The sequence below is a fragment of the Anolis carolinensis genome, chromosome 1 (assembly GCF_035594765.1).
Source record: "Anolis carolinensis isolate JA03-04 chromosome 1, rAnoCar3.1.pri, whole genome shotgun sequence".
Lineage (NCBI taxonomy): Eukaryota > Metazoa > Chordata > Lepidosauria > Squamata > Dactyloidae > Anolis > Anolis carolinensis.
Window position 1 is genome coordinate 51,155,670 of NC_085841.1, and position 20,213 is coordinate 51,175,882.

Consider the following 20,213-nt stretch of genomic DNA (forward strand, 5'->3'; position numbering starts at 1 on the left):
GTGTCAGGAGCAACTGGAGTTGCTTCTGGAGTGAGAAAATTGGCCATCTGCAAGGATGTTACCCAGGGGACACCCGGATGTTTTTACCATCCTTGTGGGAGGCTTCTCTCATGTCCCCGCATGGAGCTGGAGCTGATAGAGGGAGCTCATCCGTGTTCTCCCCGGGTGGGATTCGAACCTGGCAGCCTTCAGGTCAGCAACCCAACCTTCAAGTCACAAGGCTTTCATCCCCTAGGCCACCGGAGGCTCCTATTAAGAGGGGTTTTTTTCATATTGGCTGTACTTTTCAAGAACTGTATTGTTCATTAGAGTTAATGAACAATACAGATCTTGAAAAGTACAGCCAATATGAAAAATACAGTCAATTCACCTGTCTCCCTGCTGAACATGGGGTGGTGTGTTAAAACCAGCCCCCATATCAATACATTTGCCCATTAAAGACAACACCTGTACAACTCCAACTGACCGTGCTAAAAGCAACTCACTAGCCATGTTGGAGGAGGAAGTTTACAGACATTTGTTTATCAACCAGCGGATGGTCCTAGATTGCTGCTATTTATGTTTGGTTTTGTGGGTTACAGCCTGGGCAGGACTTCCATTAATAAATATATGTACAGCAAGTGTATACATACCCAAGCTGTACTTTTCAGAAAACTATGCTAGCACCAGTCCTATTCTTGAATATTCATGCACTCTTCAAAGCCATCTAGAGAAGTTTGGCTTTAATTAGCACTTCAACACATTAAACCCTTACACGGCTTCATCAGTCATTTCGAGTTTGTTCAGATTAGGGAAGATAAACAATGCCTATATAGATACAATAACTTGTAAAAGTTTTTTTAAAAATAGTAATCTTTTTCATACCTATCCACTGATCGGCCAGGCCCCACACCAAGTTCAGGTCGTGCACTGGGTAAGAGGTAAGATAACCTATCCATTACAGATGAAGCTACAGGTAAGGCCGCAATATTTTGATTTATCTTCTTGAGTTCATTTACAATGGCACTGGCAATGGACTTCAATACATGATGGGGGAGATGGAACGTAACTGTGGCCCACTAGAAGAGGAGGGAAAAACACCTTTTAATACCCAAAACATTACAGAACACTAGAGTCAAGCAGGAGAGGTTTGCCTTATGCACAAGAAATATGGAACTGCTTTTTCATTCTTCTGCAGGAAGCTACGCTAATCACAAGATACTAGAAGCATTAATGATGCCATAGAGTACAAATACAAGAGCTCTGCATAGTAATCTTTAAAATCTGCTTATATAATGTATACAAAAGCAGAAAAAGAAACATCTTTGGAGTATGGTTGAAAAATGATATGGATCTTGCGTCAGTGCGTCCTGATTCCCAGAGTCATTCTTTTTCACACACAATGTTCTGGGGAGCTCCCCAATTTTCAGGAGCCATTTCTGGCAGATATTGTACAAGGGACCACAGCAGTAAAGGAAACATGGAAACTGTTGTATAAACAGAACTTTACTTGTGGTTTTCTCAGCTCAAGCAATTATTTGTAGTCCTTCTTTATGACTATATCCTACTGTTCTGAAATCTGGGGAAACTCAAAGAGCAATGATGGAACTGAGCCAGTTTCACTCAATCAAGAATATTATTTATTTTCAATATGAAAAAGATTGCTTCCTAAGCACAAAAAAACCCAGTGTGTAAATGAAAGGCTCAACACAGCAGCTGCTAAGCTATCTCTGTTTAGTAAGCTGATTTTAGAAGACAATATTTTTACAAACTGTCTTAAAAGATTTGGTTGTTTTTTTTTTGCATTTTAAGACTATAATGGCAGCACTATTTTAGACAAACCTTTAAAAGAATAATTAATTTTTGCTTGGCTGTTAAGCAAGTCATTTTAGAAAGACTGAGGCCTGATTCTTTGTGACATCTCAACCACTGATCAATGTACATATTGATTTACTATTCAACAGCTGCTTCAATGTGTTCACTTTAGTTGAGACTCCCAGTATGATTCAGACCTGAATACATAGAGGGGATCCCCTTACAAACTATCACCTAGTACACGATAGATGATGGGACTGAACTGACGGGATGGCAACAGACTGTTAGAAATGAGAACAGAGGAATAGCCCAATCACACAAAAGCCATTAATATGATAAAGAAACAGAAGTTATAAAACATACTAATGTCTGTCTGTTTTCTGAGTCTTACATGCCATTAAGTAATTATATTATATCATGGCAATATGGCACCAGTATTTGCAAGGACTATGTTCTTGGTCTTGGTGTGGATATGTAAAATGACTGATAATAGTGAACCCTATGGAAATATGAACTTCTATCCAAAAACATTACAGAGTTACACTGAAGATCTAGAAAATACCTAGAGCAAACATATTTTGTCAGATAGATAACAGTTACAGATCCCACAAATATGGGGGTCTTGCTGTATTGAAAATATTACATTTCTATTTTTACAAAGTAGTTGTCAAAGTAAAAAAAAAAATCAAACAATAAGACATATAATGCAGTTACTTAAGACATCTGGCAGAAAAGTGGGATAAAATTAACCAAACAAAAAGGTTAGAGGCACCAGCTAGTTTAATGATAGATCGCTTTTAAATGTCAGAAAAAGTGTAAACCTACTACACAAAATAGACTTGACAAGCAAATAGGTATTCATACAACATTGAAGAGATTGGATAGGATATCCTACCTTTGCAACTTTGTGGTTTGCTGCTGTTTCGTGTGAGGTATTTTTTAAACCATCTTTCAGTTGTGCAAGGAACAAATCATATCCTTCTGTGCTGGATACATCTACTTTCTCTATGCAAGCCGATAACAGTTGTTGAGCCTAACATATGTAAAATATCTTAGTAATCTCTTAATGATACCAAAAAACAGTCCTGCTTCTATATTATTTTTCTCTTTCTACATTTCTCAAGAAGGCAGTCTGGTAATATCACAAACCAAAATTAAACATCTTGACACGCAACCCCGCCTTTCAAAAGCACAACTCAGCAAGGGCTTATGGTTGCTGTGTCAATGTAGAGATTTAACATGGTAAAGACCATAAGCTTAAACTATGTCCATTGAGATGAATCAAGATACTAATGGTACCAAAGGAAAGAATTATTAAGATAATTTGATCTTGTATATCTCTTCTGGTTTGCTGAACAAGTAAAATATATACAAGAACAATGTGGCAAATCAACACTGAAGACCATTAGAAAGTGATATCCATAAGTAATTAAAAAGATTGAGCAGACAAAAAAGAGCCTATTAGCAATACAAACATGAAAGATTCCTCATTACCACCAAGCTAGTAAGCATCTGAAATCGCAGAAGTGGAATAAACCCTACCATTATTTATAATCAGTTCTAAATCAGGAGGAAGATCCAAAAAGATGCACAAAGGGCAGGCACTAGAGGAGAATGTTCAATACCTCCAAAACTGTTCAATACCTGGTCTTTTACATTAGTAATTGTTTAGGAGCAAAGGAAGATCACTGATATTCAAGAAAAACAGTGAGCTGTTAAATAGTGATTTAACATGCCGTGGTAGAAAAAAGGCATCTTTGAATATGAATAAAGAACAAGATAATAGAAGATACTTCAAAATCTATTTATTTGAATATGTAATCAATGCTAGGGGCCGGGCTGTGGCGCAGCTGTTGAGCAGCTGCCTTAAATCACTCTGACCATGAGGTCATGAGTTCGAGGCCAGCCCGTGGCGGGGTGAGCACCTGTCAATTAAAAATAAAAAATAGCCCCTGCTCGTTGCTGACCTAGCAACCCGAAAGATAGTTGCATCTATCAAGTAGGAGATAAGGTACCACTTATAAGTGGGGAGGCAAGATTAACTAATTTACGACCTGGAATGAGGAAGTGCCGTCAGTGTGGATGATGAAGCAGCTGCTCCCCCCTGTGGCCAGAATCGAACATCCCCTCAGAAGAACGTTAACTTGCCTCTGCGTGTGTCTCTCAGTCTCTGTTTGATGTGTTTATGGGCATTGAATGTTTGCCCTATGTGTGTTATAATGTGATCCGCCCTGAGTCCCCTTCGGGGTGAGAAGGGCGGAATATAAATACTGTAAATAAATGCTATATAAAATGTTTTAGGATAGAATTAACTGGTTAAAGCAGGTAAAACACAATGTAAAAACCTGCTTCTGACCAATAATCTGATTTAACACATTTGGTTCAGTATTGAAAACTTCAAAAAACAAATGATATACAGTATTGGCCTAAACGGTGCATTGACAACAGAAATACCACATTCCTAGCTTCACTGTGCTACCATGTCCTGGACAATGGCACCATGACTGATAATAACTAACTGGGAGCCGTTACAAGTCCAAAAGATTTGTATGATGACCACATGCAAAAAGTAAGCAACTACAACCTACTTTCTTCTAGCAGCAATAGTAGGTTCTACAATGGAATACTTCAGGAGTACTGTAACATGTGTAAAACAGTTTCCATTATCCATACACCCACGCACAACATATCCCAGATAGAAATTCTGAAGCAACAGAAATACCTCCAAATGCTTACCTCTGTCACTGGCAATTCTAGCTGAACCACATCATCTTGCTTAGAAACAGGCGTTTGTAGAGCTGTATCCAGCAACAAGATACCATTCAGATCTTTTCTACAGCCAACAGAATAATCATCCACAAAGATGACCTTATCCACAGCAGAAATATATTGACATTTCACTCGTCCACCTGGCTTAGCTGTAAGAAGAAGAAAAAGAGAACAATGTTAAAGCAGTTAGTCATCATGTCCGATTTGTTTTAGAACTCCAAATCGTTAATCTACACGGTGTCCCAAAAGTCACCATACATAGAGAAAATGGGAAATTGTAGCTAACTGTACCTTTATTTACAAAATATTTATTACAAAATTTTAAAGAATATTTACAAAATATTCTCTATGTGTTGTCCACCTCTTTCTACACATGCAGTATCAAAATATTTTTAAAAACATAAAATATTAGTTTGTTAATTCTTCCTAAGTATGAAGACTTTGAGACACATTGTATTTCCAATTAAGCCATCTTCTGAATCAAATGTATGGGTCATTCTACCAGCGGGATTGGAAAAAGATTCCAATGTCTCTAATTCAAGCTCTGTTTCATATCTTTTTCCCCCAATCATAGCTCCTAAGCTATTTGATAAGCCAACCTCAAAACTCTCGACAGCAGCAGACACATCCTATAATTAATAGATGCCACTACCAGAGAAGTAAATGTCTCACTATATATTTAAAGCTTCAGCTAATATTTCTCACTGTTATTATTTTCTATTGGTCTTTTTCATTCCAAAATGGGTCACCAAAACCACACAACTGTGAATCAGCATCACTGCGCAATGCAACACAGAATTCAGACATCCCTCTGAAAATAAAGCTCCTTTTCACAATGTGTTTTTATGCTAACCCACCATTTTTGTTCCTCATCCTCTGTCCAGCCAGATGCATTTTAGCAGCACTGCCACTTGGAAGATGACAAAGGAAGGCTAGAGAAACCCAGCCTTTGGTGTTAGGTTAGAGCAGTGTATCTTCAGCAAACATTCAGGAAAAAATCAGAGGAAAAAGAAAGTGATCTTTTTCTAGCCTATCGCACCGTAGCTAATGTGTACCAGTCTTGAAAAGTCTATTAAAGAGCATGTAACTCCAGAATCCCACATCAAGCATGTGTGAACAGCAAAACACAGAGAAAATAGGAAAGCAGACAAGCATTTTTGTGTGCTTTGCCCATATTATTATTTTTTTTTTTTAAAAAAAACCCTATAGGTTTGGCCACTAAAATGGAAATCATAAGAAAAGTGGAAGCTGGTGGGAAAAAATCCCTTGATGCATTTAGGAAGAAACCTTCAAGTATTATCTTGAAGATGTCTTTATTTACTGATACAAGGGTACTTGACCGTGCTGTTTTCACTTCACATGTAAATATTGTTAGTGCTAAATGAAAAATATGCTGAAATACATAGAACTGCTCTGCTTTATTGTGGTGTGGGAACCTATCCCTATTCTTTTCATTCTATTTCTTCCTATGGCATCATTTTCCCCCCAGTTAAAGAAGTGATGTTCAGGATCACATCTATTTTATTAACCGTGGTATATTTATTTTCACAATTCCTCAAGACTTTGATAAGACCGCCTTTAGTTCACAAATGCTTTCTGTTAAACAGAATGAAGACACCAATGCTTTAAAAGATACTAGTATAGTGGGTTTGGTTCCAGAAAACACTCCCTCACCCCCCCAATGAATATACCAAAATCCATGAAGTCCCATTTTACACAATCTATATATATAAAAATGTAATGTTCATTTTACTATGGAGTAAATAACAACACCACTGAACCCAATCACACCAAATTTGGCCACAAAAGACATACTGTATATACCCGAGTATAAGCCTAGTTTTTCAGCCCTTTTTTTAAGACTGAAAAAGCCCCCCTCGGCTTATACTCGGGTGAGGGTCCTGGTTGGCTTATATCTGGGTCAGCTTATATTTGAGAATATATGGTACATTTATTATTTCACTCTGATCTTATTATTGTTGTTGGATAGTCTTATCTTAAATTTGAGCTTTATGTAAAGATTCAAAAACATTTAACCTACCAATGCCTCAATTAATGTAATTTTATTGGTATCTATTTTTATTTCTGAAATTTACCACCCTCGGCTTATACTGGAGTCAATGTTTTCCCAGTTTGTTTGTGGTAAAATTAGGTGCCTCGGCTTATATTTGGGTCGGCTTATACTCGAGTATATACGGTAGACATCCAAAATATGTCTATCAATCAAAAAACCTAGAAAAATAGTCCAAATTACAGAGGATGAGGAAGAGCTTTTCTCCCCTTAACTGCCAGTTAGAAAAGTAGGCTCTGCTGCCTTTAGCCCCCCCCCCCCCCCCGCCTTCGTGTCCTAGCAACACTCTCAGGCAAGATGGCGCCCAGGGCACAGGCAGTTAAACCTCTATAGCACAGCCTATAAAATACAGATTATCTAATTTGAACTGGATTATATGGCAGTGTAGAGTCAAGGCCCTTCCACACAGCTATATTACTCAGAATGCCAAGGCAGGATAATCCACAGTATCTCCTTTGAACTGGATTATCTAGAGTTCACACTGCCATATAATCCAGTTCAGTGTGGATTTTATACAGCTGTGTAGGAGGGGCCTCATATAATCCACTTCTAAGCAGATAATATAAGATTATAAATATAATATGTAATAATTACTGTGGTATAATAATACCGAACAATATAATCTCTAAAACCAGGACAGTAAATAAAGAGCAACATTCTGAAAGCAGGGAAATTGGGAATTCCAGAAAGGAAACAAACAGGGCCAGCTAACACTTCCCAACAAAGGATTCCCCCAGGCAGGTAGCAGCCAGCCTTTGAAGCTGCAAGGCTATTAAATGCTAATCAAGGCATTCATACCTGCCACACCGAGACTATTAATTGCTATTCAAACTAGCCAACCAAGGATTCCGCAAGGTAGAAAGCAGCCAGGCTTGCAAGCAACAAGTCTATTCAGTGCTTTTTAACCGGGCCAAACAAGATTTCCCCTACAAAGGAAGTAGCCAAGCTTTGATTGAGGGGGCTACTCCAGAAAACGACCAGGCTCTGAGGCTGCAAGGTTATCCACTGCTATTCCACCTGGCCAACAAATGATTCCCATAAGCTACAGTAACACGTGGCCGGACAAAGCTAGTGACATAATATTTATATAGTATATTAGTTTATATAATGTTTACATTATATAAAATAACAAAAACCTGCCGATGCAGAATCTGTGGACACAGAGGACCAATTTTACTTCAAAATGTTAACTCACATTGCTATCTTACTTAATAGCTGCTCAAATACGTATCAGAAATTGTGCAAAAAGCTTTCACAATTATATACTAGAATACACTATATATGTTGCTGTACTGCAACTTCTAGTAGCCAGAGATAGCATCACTAAGAGTTAGAAAGGCTTGAAGATGTACCTAATCCCTACCTTTCAAGAATGCTCAATTTTCTAATGTTAACTGAACAAATAACTCTGCTGAAGATGTTGCAGACAGATGCCAAATTGCCTTTCATCCCACCAAATATCTAACCAATATGTTTTTAAATATTTCTAGGATAAGACTATGTTCTACATATCAATCACATTTCACCTTTGTCTATAAAGTCCTAAAAGGCCCCTGTCCAAACACATCTCCCTCTATGAACCACCCTGGAGATTAAGCTCTTCCGGCGAAGTCCTGCTCTCGGGTCCCACCACTGTCACAGGTACGATTGGCAGGGACGAGAGAGGGGGGGCATTCTCAGTGATTGCCCCATGGCTATGGAGCTCCCTCCCTGGAGAGATTAGATCAGCCCCCTCCTTCCTGTCCTTCAATAAGAGGGTAAAAACTTGGCTGTGGGACCATACCTTTGGAACAGTGCAATAAGGCAACAATAGGAAACTTCACCCTTTATTTTATGTCCTGGCACTGAATGTTTGCCATATATATGTTGTGCTCCGTCCTGAGTCCCCTTCAGGGTGAGAAGGGCAGAATATAAATGTTTTAAATAAAGAAATAATACCTTAGCTGTAAAAAGATAAAGGTTTTCCCCTGACGTTAAGTCCAGTCATGTCTGACTCTGGGGGTTGGTGCTCATCTCCATTTCTAAGCCAAAGAGCCGGCGTTGTCCATAGACACCTCCAAGGTCATGTGGCCGGCATGACTGCATGGAGTGCCGTATCCCAACCAAATATGGGAAGCCTCAAAACATTTTATTACGTATGGAAGGTTGGTGAATCCCAGTCCAGTCTAGTATATTTTTTTTTATTATGTGCTCCCTCACTAACAACTTGAAACAACACATAAACATGCTAACCTAAAATCTGATATATTTTGAGACTAAGTCAGGTTCCTTGTAAGTGAAAATCCATTATATTCTTCACACAGTAGTTTTCACTTATGAAGTCTGCCGATAGACACAGATTAGCAATGGCATGTCTCAAGTCAACTTCTTCCTTCTCATATAACGGAAGGTAGCTGACCATCTTTTCAGTTTTCATATTGTGAGTGGGTCCTATTTGAAGCCAAAACTAATTAATGTTAAAGCAACTAAACTCTGTATGTACTCCCTTCTTTATATATTAGACTCCCAGTTACGTGGAATTCAAGCAATCAGAACTCTCAAGCAACTGCCCAAAAATGGAAGAAATTATACTTTTAAATAAAAATTAAATCTTGATTATCCTGGTGTGATGTTTACCCAGTAAACTCTCCCGCCTGCTCTAGCAGTTTTAAATATGTATGTGTTCTTCTTTTCTAAAAATAAAAAATAAAAATTATTGTTAAAAATTTACTGCCATTGAATCAAAACTGTATACTGCATTCACAAAATTATTTTCTTAATACAGCAAAACTATGGACCCATCTACACTACCACATAATGCAGTTTAAAATTGCATTGTATGGTCAATGTAGACTCATATAATTCTGCTTAGTTGCACTGAACTGCATTATATTAGTCAATGTTGACCATACAATGCAGTTTCAAACTGCATTATGTGGCAGTGTAGATGGGTCCACAGTTTTGCTGTATTAAGAAAATAGCTTTCTGAATGCAGCACTGTATACAGTTTTGATTCAATGGCAGTCAGTAAATTTATAACAAGAATTTTTATTATTTATTATTATTTTTAATAAAGAAAAACATATACTGTACTAATGTAACACAGTTTGGGGCCTGTATTACATTAGATTTGTCTTTATTTTTCTTAATTTACTTTAATTACTGTATTTCTTAAATTGTAAGATTGTGAGGTACATTCTAATTTCAGTACAACCACAAAAAACAACAAAAATACGTAAGATACACATGCAATTCTAAGACGCACCTCATGTTTTAGAATCGAATAAGTACAGTATTATAGTGTATGGTATAGAATAAGGTGTAGTATTAGTCAGACCTATTTTTAATAGTAATTCTCAAGCAACCAGAAACTACATTTATCTGGCATCTACCAATCCTCAGGTATGCCAGTTAACTAAGTGTACTGTACATACATTGGCAGCCTAGAATACTCAAGGCAACAACTATTTCAGTAAAAACAGTTTAAAATGAACCCAGAAACACCAGCTCTTGGAATCTATTGATTAGTCATCATTTTAACTACACCTGAACATTTTAACAGATGCATTATTAACTACAATTATATGTTAAAACCACTCTGTTTTAATTAGGAAGTCTAAGAAGGTTTGGGATTGTTGTTTTTATTTTTGTTGTTTTTTGCATGCTACTGTACTATGTAATCTATATATATAAATGAGTGATGGCATCACGGCGACTGACAAAACAACAAAACTACAGGCCCCCCAACCTCGAAATTTGACAACACAACCCATCATCCACGCCTCTAGGTTGATACAACAAAAAGAAAAGAAAAATAAAGTCCTAATTAGAGGGAAAGGAATAATTGTTTTTATCCAATTGCTGCCAGTTAGAGGACTGATTTCTGCCCACTTGGTCTCCTAGCAACCAACTGAGCCCAGGGGACAGGCAGACTTAGGCCTCAGGCCTCAGGCCTCTTCCACAGATTATCTAATTTGCACTGGATTATATAGCAGTGTAGACTAAGGCCCTTCCACACAGCTATATAACCCATTTATAATCTTATATTATCTGCTTTGCACTGGATTATCTTGACTCCACATTACCATATAATCCACTTCAGTGTGCATTTTATACAGCTGTGAAGAAGGGGCCTTATATAATCCAGTTCTAAGCAGATAATATAAGATTATCAATATACAGTAGAGTCTCACTTATCCAACATAAACAGGCCGGCAGGATAAGTGAATATGTTGGATAATAAGAAGGGATTCAGGAAAAGCCGATTAAACATCAAATTAGGTAATCATTATACAAATTAAGCACCAAAACATCATATCATACAACAAATTTGACAGAAAAAGTAGTTCTATGTGCAGTAATGCTATGTAGTAATTACAGTAGAGTCTCACTTATCCAACACTCGCTTATCCAACGTTCTGGATTATCCAACGCATTTTTGTAGTCAATGTTTTCAATATATCGTGATATTTTGGTGCTCTAAAATCAGAACACTAAATAAAGAACAACACTCTGAAAACGGGAATTCCACACAGGAAACAATCAGGGCCAGCTAACACCTCCCAACAAAGTATTCCCATCATCAAAGTCTGGCAAATCCTCTGTTTTCTCAGGGCCACAGACAGTAAAAGCACATAAAATATCGCAAAGAACACCACTATGAAAATAAGTGAATTCCAGGCAGAAAACAATCAGGGCCAGCTAACACCTCCCAACAAAAAATTCACTCAGGGAGGAAACAGCCAGGCTTTAAAGCTGCAATGCCATTACATCCTAATCATTTTCCCTAATTGCAGCATTCATATTTGCATCCAGCAGACAAAATAAGCTGCTGAACCTTTGGACCAAAAGGCCACAGGTTTGAATTGGGGGACCAGAGTGAGTCCTCACTGTTAGCCCCAGCTTCTGCCAACCCAGAAGTTCGAAAACATGCAAATGTGAGTGCATCAATAGGTACTGCTCCGGCGGGAAGGTAACACCACTCCATGCAGTCATCCCACATGACCTCGGAGGAGTCTACGGACAACGCCGGCTCTTCGGCTTAGAAATGGAGATGAGCACCAACCCCCAGAGTTAGACATGACTGGACTTAATGTCAGGGGAAAACGTTTACCCTTTACCTTAACTACCACCAATTCCTCAATACTTTATTTCCCATACCACCATACTTCATCACAGCAATGTGTGGCCGGGCACAGCTAGTAACATATATATTAATGACCTCCTTCTAGTAAGGATTACTGGTAATCACTCTACCAAAATGTAGAACAGCATCTTCAAAGACTTACTACAGAAAGTTTGTTAGTTACAAATAGCACTTCAAACAGTACTTGTACAGTCCACAACAAAGGACAAATGTGAATATCTAAAAGCAGTTTGTGGCATCTGGAACAGCTGAAGATTCCGGACTTTTTTAATATATCAAGGCCCCATGTACAATGCACTGAAATAAGATTACAAGTACATGAAAATAGCATGCTGTGTATACAATAGGATTCTAAGACAGTACACAGATGTAACACAAAAAGCAGTCATACAGCAGCTTGTACACGAAATACTGAAAATAATGCTGCATCTTGTATGCATTTAGTCATACAATACTTTTCCTCTTCCTTTTTTTCTTTTTCTTCTTGGCATTGGCTCAGAATTGAATCTAATGTACATGGCGTGGCTGACATCAAATAATAGGTTTAAATTCAATTCAGAGCAGATCTAATAAAATAGTAAGAAGTAACGAAGTATCAGTTCAATAATCAATATTTACTTCAATGGGTTTACTCTAACAATTAGCCATGAAGCTTAGTAAAATCACTATACTGGTAACTGATTTATTCTTTTCAAATTTCTGGAAAATTTAAACTAGCAGCCTCAAACACATATCAGTAGGGGCAGTAAAGCAACCATTATGGAGCGCCACAAGCAATTCCAGCGGAAGAAAATAAGTGAAGCTACCATCTGTCTCCATCCAAGAAAAAAAAGAATGTATCTATGAAGGAGTGCAAAAAAATCTAACACCACATAAACCAAAATTTAGCACCAATATGGTGGTTCAAATTACCAAAAGTCTGAAATTTTCTAGAACAGGGGTGGAATTTAGACAGTTCTCCAGATGTTGTTGTAGTGCAACTCCTAACACACAGAGATAGGATGGCTACTGGCAATGAATACTTGTTTCTACATTTCAGCCAATGCCACACAATTCCCGACCTTGCTCTAGAACAGTGGTTCCCAGCCTTTAGTCCTCTAGGTGTTTTAGACTTTCGCTTTCACAATTCCTAACAGCTGGCAGGCTGGCCAGGATTTCTGGGAGTTGAAATCCAAAACAACTGGAGGACCAAAGGTTGAGAACCCTTGAATCAACAGATAGAAAATAGGTAACCTCTGCGATTAAGTAGGGGGCACAAAGCTCACTGGCAGGCATGATTTTCCTGTTTGGATACCAGTATCAATCCTTGGCAACTTCTTAACTGATATCATGGAGAAATGACCTCTGCAGATGATCCTTGAGTAGGAACTAGCTTGTAGCACACAGAATGAGAAAAAAAAATTCCTGAAGAGGATCTAGCTTGGGCTGAATGTATTTTTTCCATATATCAGTAATTTAACAGTTTATTTTATATTTCAATATGCCTGTATGACTAAAATAATATCAGCCAAATTTGGTTCTCTGAACCCCAAAACAGATAACTAAAAAACAAAAGAAAGGCACTAACAAAACACTAAGGTAGGGAGGAGACACATGGATTTCAATCTTAGCTATTTAACCAAGCCTGAGATGCTTTTTAAAATGCTCAAAGTATTATTAGACATGGCAAAATGGCACCAACACATTTTATATGATTTATTCCAAATTAACATATTTCAAAAAAAGGATTCCTTTACTGTAACATGTTAGGGATTGCATTTACTCAATGTAGATGCCCAGACAAACACTATTTGAGTCCACATTAGATAGCATTTCGTTCTTGTAATAATTGGAAGCAAAATTGCCCTTTTCTCTCGTACACTGTAGAACATGCATATGTTTGGAACATGACACTCATGGTCTTTTTACTGTTCTCGAATTGAAACTTACTTCGCCCTGTTCAGGGGAGATAGAAATGTAACTGTATCTGGAGGGCCAGAAGATTCCCCCCCCCCCACCACCACACACACAAACACACACACATATGCTGTCAACATATGCATGACAGTATAAATGACAGCACTAAGACCTAGCTGTGTTAGGGAAAAGCAATCAAATCCAGCTGAAGTACAGTAGAGTCTCACTTATCCAAGCCTCGCTTATCCAACCCTCTGGTAAATACAGTAATTACAATATAACATTACTGTGTATTGAACTACCTTTTCTGTCCAATTTGTTGTATAACATGAAGTTTTGGTGCTTAATTTGTAAAATCATAACCTAATTTGATGTTTAATAGGCTTTTCTTTAATCCCTCTTTATTATCCAAGATATTCGCTTATCCAAGCTTCTGCCGGCCCGTTTAGCTTGGATAAGTGAGACTCTACTATATATATAAAAGATTCTTGTAAAGATAAACCAGAGCAAACTGTTAGATATTATAAATGGCAAATTTTCTAAACTGCAAGGTCCCCCTTTCATATAAAAACATGCAAAACTCAACTGAAACTTAAGGGAAAGACCGCAACGTAACTCCAGGAGTACAATAGTTTTGCCTACAAAGTCAAACTCATGTGAACAGAATCAGATAGCAAGCAGGAACAGTCAGGGGAGTGTGATCTAAATAGTGCTTCCTTTCTATTGATCATTTAAATTCTGTTTTCTGATAACTGAATGCATACAAACATTTGTTTTGTGCACAAATTTATTAAAATTGTCCATGTGTATAGGTAGTATACGTATACAGTAGACTCTCAGTTAACTGGCATCCATAGAAATTGGCAGGTGCAGGATTAATATTGTTTCTGGTTTGCTTCTGAGTTACCATTACAAATAGGCCTAACTAATAATACTATACCCCATACCATAAGATAAACACTTGATTTGATATTAATATTGAAATATAGTGATTAAAAGCAAATTAAGACAACATGGACCTAGTGAAATAAATTTCTGTAAAATTGATTTTATTTACATTTTTATTAAAAGTATTATTTTTTCAATTTTCCCCAGTTGCTTAAGAGTTCCTATTTACTGAGGCCATCTACACTGACATACAACCCAGTTTCTGAAAGCAGATTAACTACATTGAACTGGTTTATATAACAGTGTAGACTCAAATAATCCAGTTCAAAGCAGTTAATCTGCATTCTGAAACTGCATTACATGGCAGTGTAGATCCAGCCTGAGAGTCTACTTTAAAACTTCAATAAATCATGTGTTTATTGAGCCCCAGCTCCATAATAAACATATATGCAAATGCAGGTATCCCAAAATCCCAAATTTATCGTCACAAGCATTTTGGATAAAGAACCGTCAATCTGTGACCCCCACCCGTGCATTCTGGATAAAGGATTAAACTACAAATCCCAGAATTTTCCAGGAGTCTGCCACATGATTAAAATGGGATGCATATATACCTACTCTTCAAAACTGTAGTGTGATATGGTGGTATATGAGTCTCTACACTGACTGCGTTATATGGCAGAGATTCATATAACACCAAATCCCGTGGCTGCCTCCTGCATAATTCTGAGGTTTGTAGTTTAATGAGGTCCAGGACCACTTGGACTGAGAATTTTAATAATAATAATAATGATGAATAATAACAGCCTCTTCTCCCTAAACTGCATTATATGAGTCTAGATTAAAGCTTTCCAAATTATCTGTCATGACACTTTAGCGTGTCAGCCGCCTCTGAAATAAGCAATAAAATCATGTATTTTTTAAAAAAATGTATAGTAAATGAAAGGTTTTCAAGAGATTATTTTGTGTTTCAATACATCTCATCATTACAATTTATGTATGTGTCTATCTCTCATAATGGATTGGTTTAATCTCAGGTTTGCTAGTAAAACTGAATTACTGTGTCATGAATTGATGCATGTCTACAAAAAGTTTCGCCAACACAAAATGTTTGGAAAGCTCTTGTCTACATTGACCATATTATGCAGTTTCAATCTGCACTACAGGGGAGGGTAGATGGAACCCCTCCTCAGCATGCACCCTAAAATACAGATGAGGCATGATGGTCTCACCTACAAAATGTGTTTTGCGCAAAAATGGTGTATATGTGTGTGTGTGTGTATTATACACACACCCAGGTGGGGCAGCGGGGTTAAACTGCTGAGATGCTGAACTTGCTGACTGAAAGGTCACTGGTTTGAATCCGAGGAGCAGGATGAACTCCCACTGTTAGCCCGGCTTTTGCCAACCTAGCAGTTTGAAAACATGCAATGTGAGTAGATCGCTGTGGCAGGAAGGTAACAGTTCTCCATGCAGTCATGCCGGCCACATAAACCTGGAGACGCCTATGGACAAAGCCAGCTCTTCAGCTTAGAAATGGAGATGAACACCACCCTCCAGAGTCGGACATGACTAAACTTAATGTCAAAGGGAAACCTTTACCTCTATATATACATCAGCAAGCTCTGGCTAATGTCTGCTTTCCAAAACTATATCCACACACTAATATTTCATATTTTAAAAAAATGTTTGTATTTGCTTTATTTTAAATTGGTATTACGTTGTGGGGTTGTTAGTCACCTTGAGTCCCTAAGGCAGTGGTTCTCAACCTGTGGGTCCCCATATGTTTTGGCCTTCAACTCCTAGAAATCCTAACAGCTTGTAAACTGGCTGGGATTTCTGAAAGTTGTAGGCCAAAACACCTGGGGACCTACAGGTTGAGAACCACTGACCTAAGGGGAGAAAGACGGGATATAAATGCTGGCTAACCCATTACATCTTAAATGAACACCAGTGTTAACCATTTTAAAGCCATTTTAATGTAATTTTGTCTTAATTGCTTTTAGAGTATATGTTGTAATGGTTTACTCATGTTTTAGTTTACTATGTCTTATTTGATTGTTTTTGACTTTTTTATCGTGATGCTTAATTTGTTGTTGTAAGCTTACTGTTGTTCCTGTGCATTATATTGTATTATTTTGATGTGTGGATACTCGTTTGAAGCACTGAAGGTTTGCCTTCTTGTTTTGTGTCTGTAAACCACGTTGAGTACTTTCAGGGGAGAGAGGGTGGTCTAGAAATAAAGTTTTATTATTTATTATAAATAAAAATAACAACAGCAATCCCAAAACTCGGCAAGTCCAAAATGGGGAGGCCTTTTCATCCCAAGACTTTCGGAGAAGGGACACTCTGCACCCTATTTATTTAATTACGGCATTTATATCCCACCCTTCTCACCCCGAAGGGGACTCAGAGTGGCTTACAAGTTTTATGTACATATAATATATTATACTATTAGCATAGCACAATATTAACATTATATAATACTATATTGTACTATACCACTATACTGTAATATTAGCGATATTACATGTAATATATAATACACAATACTTTATTATATTATTAGTATTTTATAATAATAATACTAACAACCTTATTTTTGTACACCTGGTCCATCTCCCCAAAGGGACCTGGGCGGCATACATGAGGCCAAGCTTAACTGACACAGTTTAAAATGTAACACATGAAAATGCATAACAATATAAGACAAAATAAAACATTATAGCAATATATAAAAAGACATCAAACCAACAACAAATAACAATTTCACTTTATCATCACAGGTGGACAATAATTTAAAGGAACGGCCAAAGAATAAAGTGCATAGGTCATATGGAAGCAGTGAGGATAAGAGCAATAGTAAAATACGAGGACAGAGTTTTGGTCCTATCTGGGGCTAACTATCTAGAAGACTGTCTACTTAAAAGCACAGCGAAACATCTACGTCTTTAAGTTTTTGCGGAAAGTGGACAGGGAGGGTGCTCCCTGGGGAGGGAGTTCTAGAGCTTAGGGGGCCACAACCGAGAAGGCTGTCTCATGCCCACCAGTCATACTTAAGGCGGAAGTGGAAGCAAGAGGAGGGCCTCCCCAGAGGATCTTAAAGATCGTGCACTTTTGTGTATTACTCTAGACCAGGCGTAGGTGAAGTTGGGCCCTCCAGGTGTTTGGACTTCAACTCCCACAATTCCTAACACCCGGCATGTCCATGCTTGCCCTAGACACAGATAAGGTCGAATTCTCACCTACACGATTGGCACATATACAGAGCAGGAAGCTCTGACCTGGGTCAGCTTTCCAAAACAGACAGACACACACACACGTGTGTAGGAGAGAATGCATCCCTTAATGCCCAACAAAGAGGCCTCCTCCTGACACTTTCTGCAGAAAAGGAACTCGCGAACATGAAAGAGAAAGTGAACGAAAACACGGCAGAGGGGAAGGGGGGCGCTTTGAGTAGGTGGCGAAAGGTTGTGTTGCCAGCTCCGCCTCCCGTTCTTCCGAACAGCCTCGAAGCCGGCCGGGGTTGTTCGGAAGAGTGGGTGGAGAGGCGAGGGAAGGAAGAGCCCTGAAGGGAAGAAAATATCCTCTCCTCCCCGCCTAGGCCCAACGCCCAATGGCCGACAAACCGCCCGCCCCATATATTTCTCTTTTTGGGGTAGGCCTCATGCGGCCTGTTTCCCCGCCGCCCGCTCACCGTTGAGCGCCGAGGCCTGCAGCGTCGCCCCTGAGGTGCCGTCGATGACTTTGATGGCGCCGCGGGCGGTCACGGCCAGGATGGCGTTGAGGGCCGGGTGGTAACACAGGCTGCAGAGCCCGTCGGCGTCGCAGCGTAAGCAGCCGTCCCGGAGCAGCAGCCATTCGCAAGGGCCTGGGCCCGGGCCCGGCGCCGAGGAACACGACGCCCCTCCGGCCTCGGCTTCGGCCGCCGCCGCCATCGCGGAGGAAGAGAGGCCCTCACTGACAGTCAGTCCCGAGAGGAGCCGCCGCCAGTCAGCATCCGGGTCCGGAGGAAAGGGGAGGGGGGAGAGAGGGAGGGAGAGAGACAGAGGGAGGAAGAAAGGCAGGGAGAGGAGCGGGCGTCGGCGGGAAGTGACGTGATGACGCCGGATACGGAATGCCGGACAGAAAGAGGCTGGCTCGCCACAACAAAACAACCCCTCTTCCGCCGAGTGGGAAGCTGAGGGAGACCGCGCGCGCGACGTCACTATACCGGTGACGCAATACGTAAGCACTATGCCGCCCAATGGCGGCGCGTTACGCAGCCTTGTCTCCTCCCCCTCCGCTCACTTGACACCAGATAATTCTTGGATGGGCTTCGCTTCCCAGAAGCCCTCGGCGCTACGGGCAATTGAAAAAGCTTCTGGGAGTTGTAATCTTTTAGAAAAAAAAGCCAGCAGCGGGCAGTTTCCCCGTCATTACGCTTGGCGATGTGATGCGCATACTCCGCACATACAACTTCATCATACTAGAGACCCCGGTGGCACAATGGGTTAAACCAGTGGTTCTCAACCTATGGGTCCCCAGATGTTTTGGCCTTAAATTCTCATAAATCCTAACAGCTGGTAAACTGGGGACCCACAGGTTGAAAACCAGTGGATTAAACCTTTGTACCGGCAGGACTGCTGACTTGAAGTTGGGTTGCTGACCCTAAGTTGCCGGTTCGAATCTAAGGAGAGCGGGTAAGCTCCCTTCTGTCAGCCCCAGCCCCCCATGCGAGGACATGAGAGAAACCTCCACAAGGATGGTAAAAACATAAAAAAAATCTGGTTGTCCCCTGGGTAACGTCCTTGCAGACGGCCAATTCTCTCACACCTGAAGCGATTTGCAGTTTCTCAAGTTGCTCCTGACACACAAAAGCCAGCAGAGGGCAGTTTCCACGCGTTTATGCTTGGCAATGAGGGCGCATGCTCCATGCCTATAACCTCAGAGCAGGAATGGGCTGATGGACTGAGACACAGAATTTTACTTTGAAAGGAGATTCCACTGGCTTCTATGTGTTGAAGATTACTTAGGTCACCTCTGAGTATTCCCTGCCTAAAAAATCTCTAGCAAATTCACAGGCTCATCATAAATCTACTAGCAACTTGAAAGCAGGCACATACATACAACTTGCTCCAACTCCTTTTGGCCCTTCAGCCCTCTTGAAGCTGACCTCTTGAAGTTGGGCATTATGGTGGCCTAAAGCCAATTCAGCCAGCCTCATGCTAGTTTATTCAGCACAAGTGCTTTACCTTGTATACTAACCTACTCCAAAAGACCTATCTTTGAGTTAGGATTGAACGAGTGGAGGGACCTGGCCTTCCGGGTTCTCCTTTGGGGTTTAATGTAGAAATAAGCCCCCAAATCACAATTTTAGATACCTGTTCTTGAAGGGAGAAAGGAGGGCCATAGCAGAATTACTCATAGCTATGTGAAACATACAAATGATTGAGTGTTCACATTCTTTGTCTCCAAGTTTTTTCTGACCTATCATGGTGTTTTCTTGGCAAGATAAGTAGAGAAGGGTTGTTTTTGTCTTCCTCTGAGGCTGAGAGAGTGTCACCCAGTGTGTTTCCATGGCTGAGCTGAGATCTGCATCCTTATCTGCTGGAAGACTAGTCCAATGCTTAAAGCAATGTACCATGGTGTCTCGATGGAAAAGGCATGTTTCAAACACGACAAAAATAA

The 20,213-nt window shown here is 39.6% G+C and overlaps 1 protein-coding gene across 1 annotated transcript in view; it reads right to left on the reverse strand.

The window, feature by feature from the left end:
- Positions 1-18,693, reverse strand: part of birc6 (baculoviral IAP repeat containing 6) — a 212,235-nt gene extending 193,542 nt beyond the window's left edge. The window contains 5 exon segments of the mRNA XM_008125474.3: positions 865-1,058; positions 2,690-2,827; positions 4,531-4,712; positions 18,241-18,513; positions 18,516-18,693. Coding sequence (XP_008123681.2) covers positions 865-1,058; positions 2,690-2,827; positions 4,531-4,712; positions 18,241-18,513; positions 18,516-18,543 — 815 coding nt within the window. The 5' untranslated portion in view covers positions 18,544-18,693.
- Positions 18,694-20,213: the final 1,520 nt, after the last annotated feature.